This window comes from Micromys minutus (assembly GCF_963924665.1).
Source record: "Micromys minutus genome assembly, chromosome: 1".
In the NCBI taxonomy this organism is placed as follows: Eukaryota; Metazoa; Chordata; class Mammalia; order Rodentia; family Muridae; genus Micromys; species Micromys minutus.
In genome coordinates, this window is record NC_137969.1 from 143,436,816 (window position 1) to 143,453,602 (window position 16,787).

The 16,787-nt window shown below is 44.7% G+C and overlaps 1 protein-coding gene across 4 annotated transcripts; it reads right to left on the reverse strand.

Annotated features, from left to right (window-relative positions):
* Positions 1-5,065: 5,065 nt before the first annotated feature.
* Positions 5,066-15,269, reverse strand: COX18 (cytochrome c oxidase assembly factor COX18). 4 transcript variants are annotated; one of them, XM_080929953.1, is made up of 6 exons: positions 14,934-15,269; positions 13,576-13,676; positions 11,164-11,327; positions 10,554-10,675; positions 7,523-7,630; positions 5,066-5,442 (listed from the first exon to the last, which is right to left on the reverse strand). In XM_080929953.1, the coding sequence occupies exons 1-6, from the start codon at positions 15,255-15,257 to the stop codon at positions 5,266-5,268; spliced, it is 996 nt and encodes a 331-aa protein (XP_080786079.1). In that variant the 5' UTR covers positions 15,258-15,269; the 3' UTR covers positions 5,066-5,265. The 4 variants fall into 4 exon arrangements, with proteins under 4 accessions (XP_080786079.1, XP_080786078.1, XP_080786080.1 ...); XM_080929952.1 differs by having other exon boundaries at positions 10,554-10,678; XM_080929954.1 differs by lacking the exon at positions 7,523-7,630 and having other exon boundaries at positions 10,554-10,678.
* Positions 15,270-16,787: the final 1,518 nt, after the last annotated feature.

The window sequence follows — 16,787 nt, forward strand, 5'->3', positions numbered from 1 at the left end:
AATCTCAGGATCAAAGGTGATAGAAAGCCACATGCAGTAGGAGCACGCAGCAGGCTATCTGAGCCCGGAGCTACAGCCCAGGATGACCCTGGTGGGCTTAGTCCCTTTACACCACCATCCCCCCAAAAAGAAAAACAAAAAGCAGAACAAAGTAGGCAGGACGAGGTATAAGCAGTATAATGTCTACACTGCAAGACAATTGTGGAACCGATGTATCTTATAATATCTTCGATATGATCTTCTTGGCATAAAGGAATTTGTGATGGCCACACAAACAACACATATAATAATGAACCCACAACCAAAATGCTCAAAAATAATGCAATAAAGGCAATTTAACTATGGACGCTCTGATCTTTCTCCGAATTCCTTTCCCTTTGGGATAAATTTCTCCAGTCAAGGTCACTGGGTCCTTGCTGTCCTGCTATGAAGTCCTCTTGTCTTGTTGAATTTGCTATGAGCTGGCTCCTGGGATGTCACACCTTTCATGTGCTCTTGGAGAGAAAAGAAAAGCTGATCTCCACTGTGAGGTGACAGAACACCGTCTGCTCAGTCCTGACACTGAACCCTGTCACTTTGCAGCAATGTGGTCTGTGACCCATCTATACTGCTGGGATATGAAATGTAACTATAAACACAAGATATAGATCAAGATGTGCACTTACGTTTCCTCTCTCTGACAAAGCTGATTTGGGGTCTGGGAAGATGGGCACAGAGGGTCTGAGCTGAGCAGCTCACAGTCTTCTGTCGTGGTAACTGCAGGGGATCTGACAGCCTCTGCTGGCCTCTGAGGGTGCTGGTTTCTACTCAGCCTGCTTCTTATATACGCATTTACGCTTAATTTTAAAAATAAAGGCTAATTTTTTGAAGCTAACTCTCTATTCATTCTTTAACTTAGTGATATCAGCGAACTTTCTACTTGAGTGTAAAACTTGGAATAACACATACAATGTTTCTGAGCGTTCCACCCAGTTTTCCCATTAAAGATTACAAAGGTAGAAATAACATAATCATATGTAGGGTTTGGGGGGGTTGTTTGTTTGATCGTTTTGTTTTTGGTCATTGATTTTTCTATGGATTTTTCTTGGGCTTTAAGATAACACACTTACAATCGCTAAAAATGTCTCCCGGGTTTTTATGTTTTGTTTTTTTTTAAAGACACAGGACTTCTAAATAACTTCTGCTGGGCTAACTCAAACTCAGTGATCTTACTGCACAAGCCTCCAGAGGTTCCAGTTCTAGGCAGGCTACGTCAGACCTGCCGTGATCAACCCTCGCTTGTAGATAACAACAGGGTCTCACGGTGTAGCCCTGGCTGACTCCAATAAAAAGAAATTGCTGTTAGGCAGGACTGGGAAAATAGAGGATCAGAAGTTCAAGGTCATCCTCAACTAGAAGCACTGGTTTCAAGGCCAGCTGGGACTTCATGAGACAGACAGCTCCTGTCCACACACTTTCAAATGGCTGTCACTTTTATTTGTAATTTTTTTTTTTTCAGTGAAGACTGGGTTTCTCTGTGTAGCCTTTGCTGTTCTGTAACTTACTCTGTAGACCAGGCTGGCCTTGAACACTGGGCATGCAATACCACTGCTGGGACCTGAATTCGGTTCTCAGACCCAAATGGTGGCTCACAACTCTAACTCCAGTTCCAATTGATCCAAAGCCTGTGGCCTCTGTAGGCACCACCCCTCATGTATAAAGCTTAAAAAAAAAAAAAAAAAAAAAAAAAAAAAAAAAAAAAAAAAAAAAAACTATAAAGCCATTTTATTAAACAGGACTCTAAGGATTGCAAAGCCTTACTAGTTCTGTATTGGGAAGGGAAAGTACCAGTACATTTCTGGCAGTATCTAGTTTAGTACTCTGTAGATTGTCCTGAAGCTGTTGTATTTTAATGTTAATTCCACTTTCCCAAGAAGGGCTGCCTAGTCAGGTGATTCCAACTGAACTTTCCCATTTTAATTAGTAAAATAAAGGAAAACCAGTGACTGGGTGGGGCAAGGGAAGTGGAGAGGGCTGAGAGGGCAGAGGAGGTCTGACAACGAAGGGTGAAGGTCGTGGCAACGTGGAGTTTCCCAAGGACCAGCTAGACCCAAGTGGGATTTATTGGTGTTAAAAAGCTATGAACATTAAGGATTTTATAGGTCTAGTATCTCATATAGAAGGGCAGTTTGTATCGTTGTCTATTTGATGTAATCTTGTTGTGTAGAGGGTTTGTGGATTAAGAGTTGAATATATAAACCTGTATGAAAAGCTATTGGGCTGTAGAGTTGTGTTTGTGGGATTTGGGGGTAAAGAAACACCCCAGGACAGAGGCAGAGAACAGGTGGTAGAAAACTGCCTGGGAAGGGAGTTTCAAGGACAAGTTGGGCCGTGGTGGCGGCTCAGACCAGGTGCCAGAGGTGCGCACGGCTCCGTATCAGGGTCAGGCCTTAGGAGTGAGACCTCAGGGCCTGTAAAGAGATAAACCATTTATTATTTTTTAATACTTACTGCAACAGTACTTCTTCAGGTTTTACACCTTTGAGTTATAAGTGCTAGAAAAAGGAAAGATCCCTCTCATCTTGATGATGTAAGAACCAGTGCCCAGTGACATCATGCCAAGGACCAATGTGTTGATGACTGAGACTCTTACATCAGCCAAGAGCATTTTGAATCCCTTGTCTCTTTACGACGTACAGATTGAACATAATTCTGTTTCTTTGATTGCATGCAAACACAGACAATTGCCGGTTTACAATGATTCAACATCTGATTTTTTTTTCAATTTTACTAAACAAAATCTGAATGACCTAGGTAACTTGCTAAGGCCTAGGTAACTGTTATCTAGCTCACTGGCCTTTCCAAGGAAACTTGCTGATAAATTCCTGCCGTTTCTGGGAAACTTTCTAATGCCAAGACTGACTACATATTCTGTTACGTTCTGTGCCCTTGGAAACAGGTCACAATAGTCATTAGAACTATTTTGTACGGTTACTCACATAAGCTTGGACCACTCAGCAGCACTTCCTGCACCTGCGTATAAGCTTTTGGCCTTTATGATCTGCCCCTAGGATGAACCCCAACATGAGAGATGCCTGTACCAATATATTTGAAATAAGACTCCCATTTTGAGTGGTTGTCTAGTGAAGTTTAAGTTCCCAAGCCCTCCCTGGGAACTGACATCCTGCTTAGCAAGAAGAAACATGTGTGTGGGTAACTTACATCCTGGTTGACAAGAGTTGAATGTTAGACAAGCTCCATCCTGGTAGACAAGTTTGAACAGGATACTAGACAAGTCCCCTGCCACAGTTGAATACCCCAACCAGTGGAGCAGGATAAGTGTACAACAAAGGCATGTTCCTGAGGAGAATCCCCATCTCTAAATCTTTACTGGTGAAATAACTTGGCACAGACACGTGCAGAGCCTGGAGAGATGGCTCAGTGGTTAAGAGCACTAACTGCTCTTCCAGAGGTCCTGAGTTCAAATCCCAGCAACCACATGGTGGCTCACAACCATCTGTAATGGGATCCAATGCCCTCTTCTGGCATGTCTTGAGACACCTATAGTGTACTTGTATATAATAAATAAATCTTAAAAAAAAACTCCGTAGAATCTTAATTCAATATCATGGTTCACCCAAACCTGGACTATGTCCCTGGTCGACCAGTCCTGCATAATATTTTCAATAAATATCTCTGTCTGACTTAGATCGGTGTTCATGTGGTTTGAGGGGTGATTCCTGGACCCCAACAAAAACTGTATTTGGGGTTTTTAATTTAAAATTTTTCCTAGGACAAGAACCCATAGAGCCATGGGTTTTGCTGTTAAGTTTTTCTACATAGTGCCTAGGCTAGCTTGGCCTTGGCTTTATGGCAATCCTGTCTTGGTTCTGGGTGCTGGAATTACTGGTATGTATTTCTATGTTTGACTTGTGTAGTGGTTTGAATATGGTTGGCCCAGAGAGTGGCACTATTAGAAGGTGTGGCCTTGTTGGAGGAAGTGTGTCACTGTAGGGGTGAGCAATGAGACCCTCCTCCTAACCACATAGGAGCCAGTCTTCTCCCAGCATCCCAGCCTGGAAGCTGCCATGCTCCCACCTGGATGATAATGGACTGAACCTCTAAATCTGTGAGCCAGCCCCAATTAAATGTTGTCCTTATAAGAGTTGCCTTGGTCACGGTGTCTGTTCATAGCAGTAAAATCCTAAGAAAACCTGACTTTCAGGTTACAATGGGTTTATTGAGATGTACCACCATTATAAATGAAGTTTCATCTGAATAGCCAACTAGTAAACGTTCTTTATTCAACTCAACAAACTGAATTAGTAAATGACCAATCACTGTTCCTAGGGAACAGACAAGTTTAGGTTCCTGCAAGTTGCTGGCATCTCTGTTCATGGATAAACACAGTAACATGGAGCCCTTTTGCCAATACCACTGTAATGTACATGCCTCTCCCCCAGACATGGACACTTCCACAGGACACTTAGTGGCCATTTAGATAGAAAAGACACTGGCTGCTGAGCCTTACAACCTGAGTTTAAATATAAAAGCCTACAAAAGCCAGTGTGGACTGTCCCCAGCTATCAACGTTGTCCCTACGATCCGGCAACGGCAGAGCAGCGCTGGCAACACCACCGGGGAAAGTACTGCACAGTTTGGTGGCCTCTGAGCCCCAGGGATTTCGGAATCAGCCCCTATGCTAATATAAGGAAAATTCCTGTGGAATTTATTCCTGAATACATCAGCCACAACTGTCGCCTTTCTGAATGCCACAAAGAGCTGAGGCTTCAATGTATATTACCTGTTAACTTTTCCCAGATTACTCCAGAGAGCGCTCAATCATTCCACACACTTCTGGTGACAGGTGACGTGTGGGTCCTGTGATCCAAATATTAAGAATCATCTCATGTGGGCTAGAGAGATGGGAAAGTGGCTCAGTGTTGAGTGTGTTCTGCTTTTCTAGAGGATCTGGACTTGGTTCCCAGCACACTTGCACACCGATGTACAAACCCCCAAAACAGACATCGTTTATATAAAACAAAAACTTTAATCTCTCCAGAGCCTTTAATTTACAAACCTTTATTTATGGACAGTTGGGCACAGAGATCACAGAGGGACTGATCCTGTTCTCAGCAAAACTATGATTTTTATGAACAAGGCCAGGCATCCTGTCTTATTTTTATACTTTTACAATTGAACATTTAGTTCTTAATACTAAATGTCAAATACATCTGAAACAGTGACACTTGTAATTTTTTCAAGGCTACTAATGGGGGTGGACTTTCATCGTTTTCTCAAAAGGAACTTGGCGCAAAAGGCCGCAGAGAGGTCTCTGTACGGCGTGTCTGAGTCTGACTTGCTTGGCGGGATGCGGCAGAGCCGGCGGAATCGTGGGGCGCGCAGCAGCAGGTTCTGTGAGAGGCCCAAGAGGCTGGAGCACAGCCAGTAGAGAGCGAGCGCCTAGAGAGAGCACATGGCGGTCAGCACCCGTTCCTGTAGCCGAGGGCGGCAGTCAGTAAAACACCCGCCTTCCGAGCACCGCAAGCAGGGCTGAGCACACAGAGCAGGCACTGACTCGGAGGACTTTTCCCACCTGGGGGCGAGGACCTCACTTTCCCCACTGCACATCAATCTCCCATGATTCCCTAGTACTGGTTCACCATGTCACCAGGATGCATTTCTTTAGTTCCTCAAGACAGAATCAACTTTCTTTGTGACACAACTAAGGCTGGCACTTCAGACTAAGCCTTTCTATACACGTTTCTTACACATACGTGGGTTTTGTAAGCATACATGTGTTTCAGGCTTTGCTTGAGCATCAGAAGGCAGTCAGGTCTCGGAAGTAAATCAGTGTAGGTGAGCCCTGTCTGGATGAAGCTCTCCGAGTATGAATCCTGTTTCTCTACCCTTTGGCTTTGTATCGGTCATTTGTCTTGCTTCAGTTTCCAACTGTCCCCACCTTAGAGGGCTGTTCTGAGAGCATTTGTACGGAAGGGAAAGCACGACAATCCACCCACAGTGAGAGCGTAAGGGCAGATTAGCACGGCAGTTAAATCAGTACCCAGGAACCTAGAAAAGGGAGCAGTCAGTCACGCTCTTTACTCAAGCAGGACACTGTAGCGGGCCTGCCTCGCTGTACCACTGGGGGAAAATGAGGTAATAAGCAAGATACATTAACAAGAGTGCCCACGAATGCAGGGAGCGCCAGCTGGTAAAGGTGCTTGGCACCAACCCAGATGATGAGTGTAATTCCTGGAACTGACGCTAGAAGGCTGTCCTGAGGTACCACACATGTGCAGGTGCCTTTAGCTCACAAAGGGATTGCCAGGCTTTTTGCTCACTGTTTTCCAGTGCATCCAGATGGAACCATAAGCTGCCATCAACATAATCCCTTTTGTTGCTAAGAAACAAAACCCCAATTTTGCTGGGTATAGAGCATCTATAAAACCACTATACGTATTTTCTAGGCTCTTAAATTAGATGTGACCAAGTAAGACATAAGGACATTTCTCTGGTGGGACACCTAGCAACGCTCCTCAGAAGGACCATGTGTACCTGAAGCACCCTCTGCCATCTGCAATGTGACCTGCTCTGGCAGCCACCATGACCACTGTGGCCACAAGGGTCAAGTGTCAGAGGCAGTGTGTGACGGAGCAGGAGGTAGCAGGCCTCTTGCTGTGTCTGTGGTGCTCCCACACCATGTCTGACCCCCGGTCAGAATTAAGCATGGGTGCCCGAGACACGGGTTTCACAGCTGTAGACACTGAGCTTGATCTTTGACATGCCCTACTCTTGCTTCATCAGGGGCCCCTGCCACTGCTCTGGGGTTACACAGATCTTACGGCAACACCCCTATCCATGCTCTTACACACCAGGTCTGCCTCACATATGTGGAAGCCTATTTTGCACAGGTAACAGCTATTCCCCCAAGTACCAACTTAATACACACTTACACTAACTGCACACTGCTGTGAATCAAGGATCCGTGAGGACTTCCTACCTGCTCATCTAACCATAACTACCTGCAACTGAATTCCAATCCCTGGCTTCATGTTGGTGCTGAGTAAAGATGAAAGCAAACCTGACACAGCTTTTGACAATTTCTAAAGTATCTGTGAAACCTATGCAAGCGACTGAAGCAAATGTAACGACAGTCAGTTGTTCTTTCAAACACTCGCTTAGGTCTCAACAGAGTCAAGCGAACAAGGCCCTAGCAACGCACACGGTTAAGTAACCCTCAGGAATCCACAGGGACTGTGACGGTTTCTCTTTTAGGTGCTACAGTCTGTGGCACAGTCTATATGAAGTTGTTCAATGTTTAGCTACTGTTTTGTCAGATTAAAATAGGGAAGGAGGGCAGGCAGACCAGGAGAGCTGGACACACCCATGTGAAAGGTGAGTCAGTCCAGCAGTGTTCAGGGTCAGCCAGAATCAATCCCGCTCCAGAGCAAGGCCCCTGTGGGGAAAAGGAAGCCCCAGAGCAGCGGGATGGCAGGCAGTGGAAGCTCCTCATGGCCCCACGCAATGCTGTGCTACTCACCGAGGGCACCGTTGCCGCCACTGGGACCATCAGCACGGAGACGGCTCGCACAAAATTCGTAACATACATTTGAAAACGAGACATTCCAATTTTTTGTAGAGCAAAAATCTGAAGTAGAACACACTCACTATGATTACTAACATATACATTAAATCAGATACATTTTAAACACATTGCTGAAGCCTAGGCTTTAAGGTGCTCCTAGAACCCTAGCACTGGTAAATTGGATCAGCTACTCAAGGTCATCTTTGGCTGATGGATTTGTGAGACTGATTAGTGTACTCTGATAGGGTTTCACTATGCAGCCCTGACTGGCCGAGAACTCAGATTAGGGTAGTCTCAACTACTGCCTCTACTGGGATCACAGGTGTGATTTGTGACCAGCCTCTACCAGTACAGGGCTGGCACTGTTCAATGGTACGGCATTTGGCCTAGTGTGTACAAGGCCGTGGCCTCCATATCCAGCCCTTGAACACAACCATTTCAACACTAATGAACTTACACAATGAACTGTCTATCTCCAAGGTTGGTAACAACAGTTAAGCTTGTGCCTGTGAAGCAGGGGTCTGTGACTGCAAAGGCAACCCTGCTGCTGCTGTTGATTTCAGGAGAGTCTCTTACTGTGCAGGGATTCTCCTGGCTCAACTTCCAAGTGATGAGGATGAGAATACCGACAGGTGTGGCAGACCTGTGCCCCCCAGATAATCTTACACAAGCTTTAACTCTTGTTTTCCCTCCCTTATGAAATAACACTGTATAATTTTCCCAGGGTTGGTCTGATAGGTAATTCCTGTCAACTGTTCAGACGCTGGCACTCAGCACTGTTGAGTTAGAGCTTTCTGTCAGCACCGACAGCAATTCATTTCAGCCTCTGTTCTTCGCTGCCTTCTTCATACCAAAGTCATCGAACACAAACCAGAGCCACACTAAGCATTCTTAAGAACATTTATACCACACGTGACATCTTTCCCAACAGAAGTTCACTGATGACTTCAGATTTTTTATTCTTAAAAACAAACAAAAACGTGTATGAGTGTTTTCCCTTCATGTCTGTGTACCACATGTATGCCTGGTCCCATGGAGTTCAGAAGCACTATGGGTAACATAAAAGGCGACTGGCAAATCCTGTATTTTTCATGTATGTTTCTCTATTTTATCCCAGCAAGGTGTTATGCGTGGAGTTGGAACATAAGGTAAAGCCTGTTGTGAGCAGCCATTTGGGTGCAGGGAATTGATCCCAGGACCTGTGCAAGAGCAGCTAGTGTTCACTACCAAACTGTTTCTCTAGCCCCATCTTTTCCTTCTTTAACAGGAATACACACATCCTCGGTGCATGGACATTTGGTGTGTGTCTAACAAGTACTGATAGTTGCTAGGTGCAAGGCTTGTTGCATAATAAGGTGATATTTTCATGTTCTTCCTTCTGGAAATGCTCTCCCAGTTAAGACTCCATAATTAGGAACAGCATGACTCTAGGAAGCAAGACTGTGTCTCTGTGATGCTGAGATCTTCAGGACAGCCCTTAAGGTTGTGGGAAAGAACTCTGAAAACATGAGTTCAAAAAGATATAAACAGGATTTCTCAACTATAAAAATATAAGGGTGCAACATGAATTACACGAGTGTCAGCTGCACTATGAGCCAGCTTGTTAGAGATTAGTGAGCAGTGAAAGCAGGACAGGATCCCACCCAGCTAGCTTACTGTGTGTGCTAACAAAGGCAGGCAGATCTCTGAATTCATCTGTCATGTTAAGAAGAAAAAAAAAAAAAAAAAAAAAAAAAAAAAACTGTTCTTGCTGTCTTCTTAAGAGTCAAGTCATAAACTGCTGACTCATGGATAATCCATGGGAACCTAGGTAAACAGCTGAAGTGACACCTACCTAAGACATCAAGAGCTGTCCTGAGCAGAAAGCTATCTAGTGAGCCATCTCAGCAGACTGCAGAACTGTCATCCTGTACACATAACTGACTTCAAGTTGTTCCTTCCCCACTCCCAAACACCCCTTCCTCAGGACCACCAATCCTAGCTGAGGCTGGTCCTTGGCATCTGTTGTACAGTTGAAAATGACTGAATTTCTGATCGCTATACAGAATGTATTCAGTAATGAGATATATCCCTAGTGTATTCAGTAATAAGATATATTCCTGAGCTTCATGAATGCTAGACAAGCATTCTACCAAATGAACGATATGCCCAGCTCCAAGGTGTGAACAAAATGTCTGCCACACAGAGGATGAATTCCAGACCGTGTTTATTTGACATGAGGTTTATGAGTTTTTCTACTCAAAGTCTGAGTTCTTTATAACATTAGAAGCATGTACTTTGTGTACGGCTGAGTCAATCACTACGAGAAACAGAAGGGTCAACTGAAAAATCCTCTATTTTTCATGTATGTGCTTCTCTACTTTATCTGACCAAGAAATTGAAATAATTTTCCTAATTAACTTAGTAAGAGAATGCCAGCCAGTTACTTATGGCTCCCTACCAATAAATTCACAAAATACGCAAACACCACAACTTGATTGTGAGATTGAGACCAGACTGACCAGGCATCTTAATCCCCCCAACCCCCCTTTTTTGGAGATTAGTTTTCTCCTTGTAATCCTGGTTGTCCTGGAACATCTGTGTAGACCAGGATGGCCCTAGACTTTTAGGGTCTGTCTGTCCCATTTCCCGAGCATAGTAGGATTAAAGAATGCTAGCACACCCAGCTTTAATTAACTATTCCTTTGTTTTCCTTGGTTCTTTGAAATGACCGTCATGTAGCCTAGAATGTCTCTGAGTTTGGGGTCCTCCTGCCTCTGTGCTGAGTGTTAAGACTGCTCGGTGAGCAACTGTCCTTGGATTAGTGCTCTTTCTGTTAACACCAGAGACATACAGGAACTGGCCCTTGTCAATAACTGACATGAGCGTTCACAGCTATGTCAACCAACAGAGCACACGGGAATGTGATATCAGAACAGCAGCGGCGGCAATGGCAGAACCACCCCAGTGCCTTACGTGGCCATCAACCCCCAGTGTAGTCACTGACCTCCACTATCAGTAAGTTGACAACACCAACAGAGACAGGCAGAATCCAGGTGGAATCCATTGCAGTGAGGTCAGGAAACCACAGGGTCCCACCAGCAGCTAATTGTTCTTGAACAGAAATGCCTGCTGAAACAGTTGATACACAAAACACAGGATTCTTCAGAGCAGCTAAGATGACAGGAACATACAAATCCAACAATCCCTCACTCAGACATCTGCATTCTTTTTTTTTTTTTAATGTGAGTACACTTGCTCTCTTCAGACACACCAGAAGAGGGCATCAGATCCCATTACAGATGACTGCAAGCCATCACGTGGCTGCTGGGAATTGAACTCAGGACCTCTGGAAGAGCAGTCAGTGCTCTTAACCACTGAGCCACTTCTCCAGCCCCATCTGCATTCTTTTTATTCAACCTATTTATAGTAATATATTTTGTGTTTTGTTGCATTTTCTCAAGTTTTTGTCTTCAACACAGATTGTGTGTTTACACTTAGGACTGATTTCTGTGATATAAGGAAGACAGTAAATGGTAGTTATAAAAACTAGGATTGTTTTTCTACTGGGATGCAACATAAAGAATGTGAGAGATGAGGATTTCTGTAACCGTTACCGTCTGAATGCGTGGCCCCTGTGCTAAGGTTCCGGAGGGCAACGGATATGAAGATCCACATTGGAAGCTGAACCCAGACCAGCACCGTGGCTTTGAAAGGATGGCAGTTGTCACGAACATACAGCTCTGAAACAAGTCTCCGCATATTCTTCAGATAAGTGAGTCTATAGGGAGGGAAGAGAGAACGACACCTGACCACTAGCAGAAGCTTCTTCCCTACACTACAAACATGCCCCGTCTTCGGTGCTGGCTGAAGGTTTGAACAGGGGTTTAAATTATGCTATGGTACAGTAGTAGACAGCCACCAAGCAGAAGGCACACAGCCTTTTACCGACACTGTCAAGACTACAGCTTTAGTTTACAATGATCTCTAGCCAACAGATTTTTAAAAATCATTTTATTTATCACAATCTCTAATTGCTTGAAGTCAGGCTCAAGCTACATATCCAGAAACCTGGGCTACCTCATGAACCCGTCTCACAATCAAGCAAAACAAAATGGATTGGGGTTTCAAGTCCAACAAAGTATAAGCCAACTTTGCAGATATTACAGCTGAAAACATATCTCACCTAACTCTGTAGTCCCGGCAAACGCTGCCACTTGACCTCCCAAAGCAGCTTTCCTGTCCTGTGGCTCCTGCAGTGTATGTTCTAAGATTGTCAAAATGGCCTTTTTTTTTTCCCAGTCAACTTCCCAATAAAGGTTATGTTAATCTCTACACTATATCACTGTGTAGCCCTGACACTCACTACAAGCTGGTCCTGAATTCAGAGATCCGTCTGCCTCTGCTGCCTAAATGCAGGGATTAAAATTGTGCAGCACCAGATTGAGCTCGGTTATCAGTTGTTTTCTGAAACATGGCCTCAGACAGGCCAAGATGACCTTGAACTCGATATGTAAGCCCAGGATACTTTGAGCCTCTGGTCTTCCTACCACAACCTCCAAAATGCCAGGATTACAGGACTTTGTGCCATAACACTCAAAGTAAGACTTAAGTCTTGATGGATGGTTACTGGGTTCTTTTGAGGCAGGAACTAGCTCAGGGTGGCCTTAAGTCACAAGTGCACAAGCATGTGCATCTCTGACCTTCGATCTCATGTGTACACATTTAGTACGTCGTAGGTCTTTAATTGGTGTATTGAGTTTAATCAATTTGTAATATGCTGAGCTAAGACAGTACACACATACTTTCTAGGCCCTTCTATTCTTTTTACATTAGGTCATCCAACAAAATGAACCAACATAGCACAGGCCCGGCACCATAAATGTCAGTCACCTCACCAAGCCGTCTCTAACCCAAATGGGCAACTAACTACTCACTGTTCCTGGTCCACTGCTGTAGCTCTCAGCTATCTCTTCATAAAAAGATCAGAACTCCAGGCTTAAGCTTATATGTAACAAAAAAGGTTTTATGTTCCATACATGAATACACATATTTTCTACTTTCTTCTCTTTCAAAGATGAGGTCTCAGTCTGTAGGATGAATGGCCTAGAACTCATTACATATCACAGGCTGGGGGAACTGAAGAGCCACCATGTGAGTGTTGAGAACCAAACCTGAGTTCTCTGAAAGAGCACTGAGTGTTCTTTAGGTCAGATATAGTAGCCAGTACTTTTAATTCTGACACTCAGAAGGCAAAGGCAGGCGAATCTCTGAGTTCAAGGGCAGCGTGAGCTACAAAGTGAGTTAGTTCCAGGACAGTCAGGGCTACAGAGAAACCCTGTCTCAGGTTACAATGATGACGACGAAAACCAAATGAAAGCAAGTGCTCGGGACTACAGACGCAGCTCTTCAGTCTAATATCGAGTTCTTATGAACACCAAATAAAGATTGGCACATTACTTCAGCGATACCGTTTAGAAGTGAGGAAGTGCAAGGCCAGCCTGGGGTGGGAGCAGGGAGCTGACCCAGATGAACATGGGGCAGGACAGGACCACACATCAACTGGCAACTACGTAACTGCCCAGAGCCTTGACATACATATTAAATTCACTGAAGTGACTTTATCTGGTCATGGCTCTGTTTGCAGTGGCTACCCAAGGCAGAGGCCAGGTGAGGTGTCACATATGTGTTAATATGTGGGAGGTAGGTATAGGGCCTCCTGGTACACACAAAACCCTGTCATATCAGACATACAGAGGCAGGTAGATTGATTTGTACCTGTAGTCTCAAAGCTGGGGGGTTGAGATATGAGGACCATTCAGCTCCACAGGAGTTGGGATAATGCCTGTTTCTCTCTTTCTTTGATTCCATTCCAATACATAAAACAATCATGCTGCATCGTGATTAATATGAATAACTAATCAAAAGAATACCTAACCCTTTATTGACACTATATATATACATGGAAGCATGTATTTGTGTGTGTATATATATGAACTTTTCCTGACTGCAGACACAAAGCTGCATACCTGGCCACTCTCTTAGACCAACCAAACTGACGTGCACAGACTGCAACTTCTTGGTTAAGGCGCCTGGCGATGTCTTTAATTTCTGGTTGCAAGTTTTCCACCTAACTGAAGAGAAAAGTTGTTTGGTGAGCACAGCTACTTTAGCTCTGGTTATCAATTTAGCACATCCAGGAGAAAGGACCTCCAACTAGACATTTCACCCGTCACATTAGCCCATGGGGCATTTTTTGATTGCTAATTGACATGGAAGACCCCAGGCCACTGAGTGCCACCATTCCCAGGCATTTGAGCCTGAACTGTAGAAACCAGTAAGCAGTGTTCTTCCAAGCTTTGTGCTTCTCCTGCTCTGTAGCAGCTCCAGGATGGACTGTAGAACCTACAAACCACATAATCCCTTTCCTCCTCCACTCAACTCAGCATTTAGTCAGGACAGTCAGACTCTACAGTTTTATTCTCTGCTCTCTGGACTACACACAAATGTTGTTTACAGGCCACATTTGTAATCGGAAGCATTTAAGAAGACTCAATTCAATATTAGCTTGCCTAGAATATCTTTAGCCCCAAATTAAAATCCCTGCTTGTACACCCATCTGCATGATCTTGGCATGCACAGAGTTAAATCAAATGTAACTTCTTGGTTATGGGTGCCTGATGTTTTCTATTTCTAGCTGTGCAGAACCTCTGAAATCCTAATTCCCAGTATGTACCAAATCCAACAGCACCTCCTCCGTAGGATTTTGAGAAGTAAATGAAAGCTGCACCCTGAATTTTACTGTTCTATCCTTAGATTCCCCAGAAAACAGCATTCCACTGTGTTATAAACACCTCATCGTGATTGCTTCCCGGCCCAATGCTGCTACTTAGCTTCCTGGCAATTCTCGGTGACTCAAAGTACTCATGCCTTAATCTCATCCCTCCATCCCCCAGCAGCCATGGAGAGGTAATGCCACACCAATTCCATTGAAAATACAGTACCTAAAAGGCCAACTCAAAGTTACAATTCATCAGACACAGGGTAATAGGTGGTAGGTTCACACTAGGACTGTTAAGTCTGGAAGCTGCTAACTGAGTGATACCTTTATACTAATAAAGAACAGTAAAAAAATAGTGACAAATAATGCTGCAGACACGTTGTTAAAATCGTTAGGTCTCTAATTAATGTTCCTCCGTGCCATTTCTTCTGCAACAGTCTCAACCAAAAGTTTGGGGAATAAAGACTTGGTAGGTCGGGCGAAGTGGAAGGTACTCGAGTCACCAACCGTCTTTTAAAATAACTTCTAACTAAGTTATTTTAGCAAAGACGCAGCCTCTATGGTTAACACAATCAGGCAGGTAGCACGGGGACCGACGCCCCTCACCTTTGCCAGGATGTAGTGCTGATAGGTGGCCAGGGGCAGAGTGACAGCACCTCGCAGGGCAACGGTGCTGAGTAAGATGCTGCCCCACCACGGAAGGCCGGTGGCCTCGTGCGCGCAGAGCAGCACTTCCTCCGCCGCGCGCACGGGCGCCGACGCTGCCAGGGCCTCATACCATCCGCCCGGATAGGCCGCCGACACCGACGCGGCCGCCCATACCGGAAGGGCTGGGAGCCGCACGCTGCTCCAGGCCGGCCGCGGTCCCGGTGCCCGGAGCCGCAGGGCGGGCAGCGACCGGAGCCACCCGGCACACGAGCGACATAGCATGGCTACACCAGATACCCCAGCGGCCAAGGAGACCACGCGCATCAGGTTGTGCGCATGCGCCAGTCCTAGACCACGCCCTACCCTCCAGGCCGAAGCGATAAAGTCCTGCGTCGCGCTAGTGATGACGCAAAGCCCCGCCTTTCCCACGCGGCACCTAGCCGATTGCGGCTCTTCGGACTGCTTTACTTGCTGGGGTGGAGGTCAGAGCAGGAACCGGAACTGCAGGGGTAGGCGGGGCAAGCAAACTGCCTTGCTGTTGAGTTGGTTTCCAACCTCAATTGGCTTGGGTACTTTTTGTGACCCGGTTGCTTCCGCCCAAGAAGCGCAGAACATCTAGCTCTGTTTCCTCCACGCACTGCTGAAATACCTAGTTTGAGAGCAGTGTTTGTTTCTGGCTCGCTCAGTGTTAGTCCGCGTCCTTAGGCACAGGTCTACTTTGTAAGACTTTGTCTTTATCTGTTCTTGGTAATATTTTTTTATAAACAGGAGAATGCAGATTGGTGGCGCAAGCCTTTAATCTCAGTGCTCGAGAGGCAGGAGGATCTATTGTGTATTCTAGGCCAGCCAGGGGCTTTCTAGTGAGACTCCGAAAAGAAGAATCACCATCATAATGAGCAGAGGGAAAAAAACAAACTATTTTTCATTTTACAAAATGAATTACCATCAACAGCACAATTTTACTTCAACAGGAGGGAGCGCGGTCTTAAGCTGAGTTTTTCGTTTTTGTGTCGATCACAGCAAATAATTAGGACTAGGTGTTTCCTTACAACGAAGCGCCCATCCCTAGAGCAGGCCAAAGTGAACTGAGGTTTTAAGAAACTATGGACACTGTTCCCCACTGAAAACCTACCAAAACTATCAGGTAACTTATTTTCTGGAACTTGTGTAACCTGCCTTTCATACCACAACCCCCCTCTCTAAAACAGCTCACCTAGCTTTTGCTAATTTAATTAAGAAACCAGTAGTGTTCCCTACCTTCCTTCCAGTTAGCACTTCCAAAATGGTCTTAAGCCAGAGAAGTTACTTAAAAAACAACCCACCAAACCCTAACTTACCGAGAACCCAGAATCAATCAACAAGGGGAAAATAAGTAAATTCGAACTTGATTGTAAGCATAAACAATCCTTTTATGTTCTTTGTAGATTTATTATTCATAAACCAAAAATTTCAAGCAGTTACTCAAATCTTTAACTTTTTTTTTCTACAGCTATTTTTTCTATAGGTATCTGATAACCTCTTCTGATATCTCTAAGAACCAGCATTCATATGAGTCAAAGTAATGGAAATAAATCAATTAAAAAGCTAACCCCATATATTGTAATGTGAGCTAAACTTATTAATACTTATTTTATGATGCTGCATATGAGCATGTTTATTTTACATTTTGTATAACTAATGTGCAAATGCATGTCTGTAAATCTAACTAACCCTGAGGAGGAAACTCACTTGGGATCAGAGACCACTTGAAGAAACCAATTCTTTCCCCATGCAGTAATGCCAGAAGCAAAGGCAAGGTAAGAATTCAAGTCT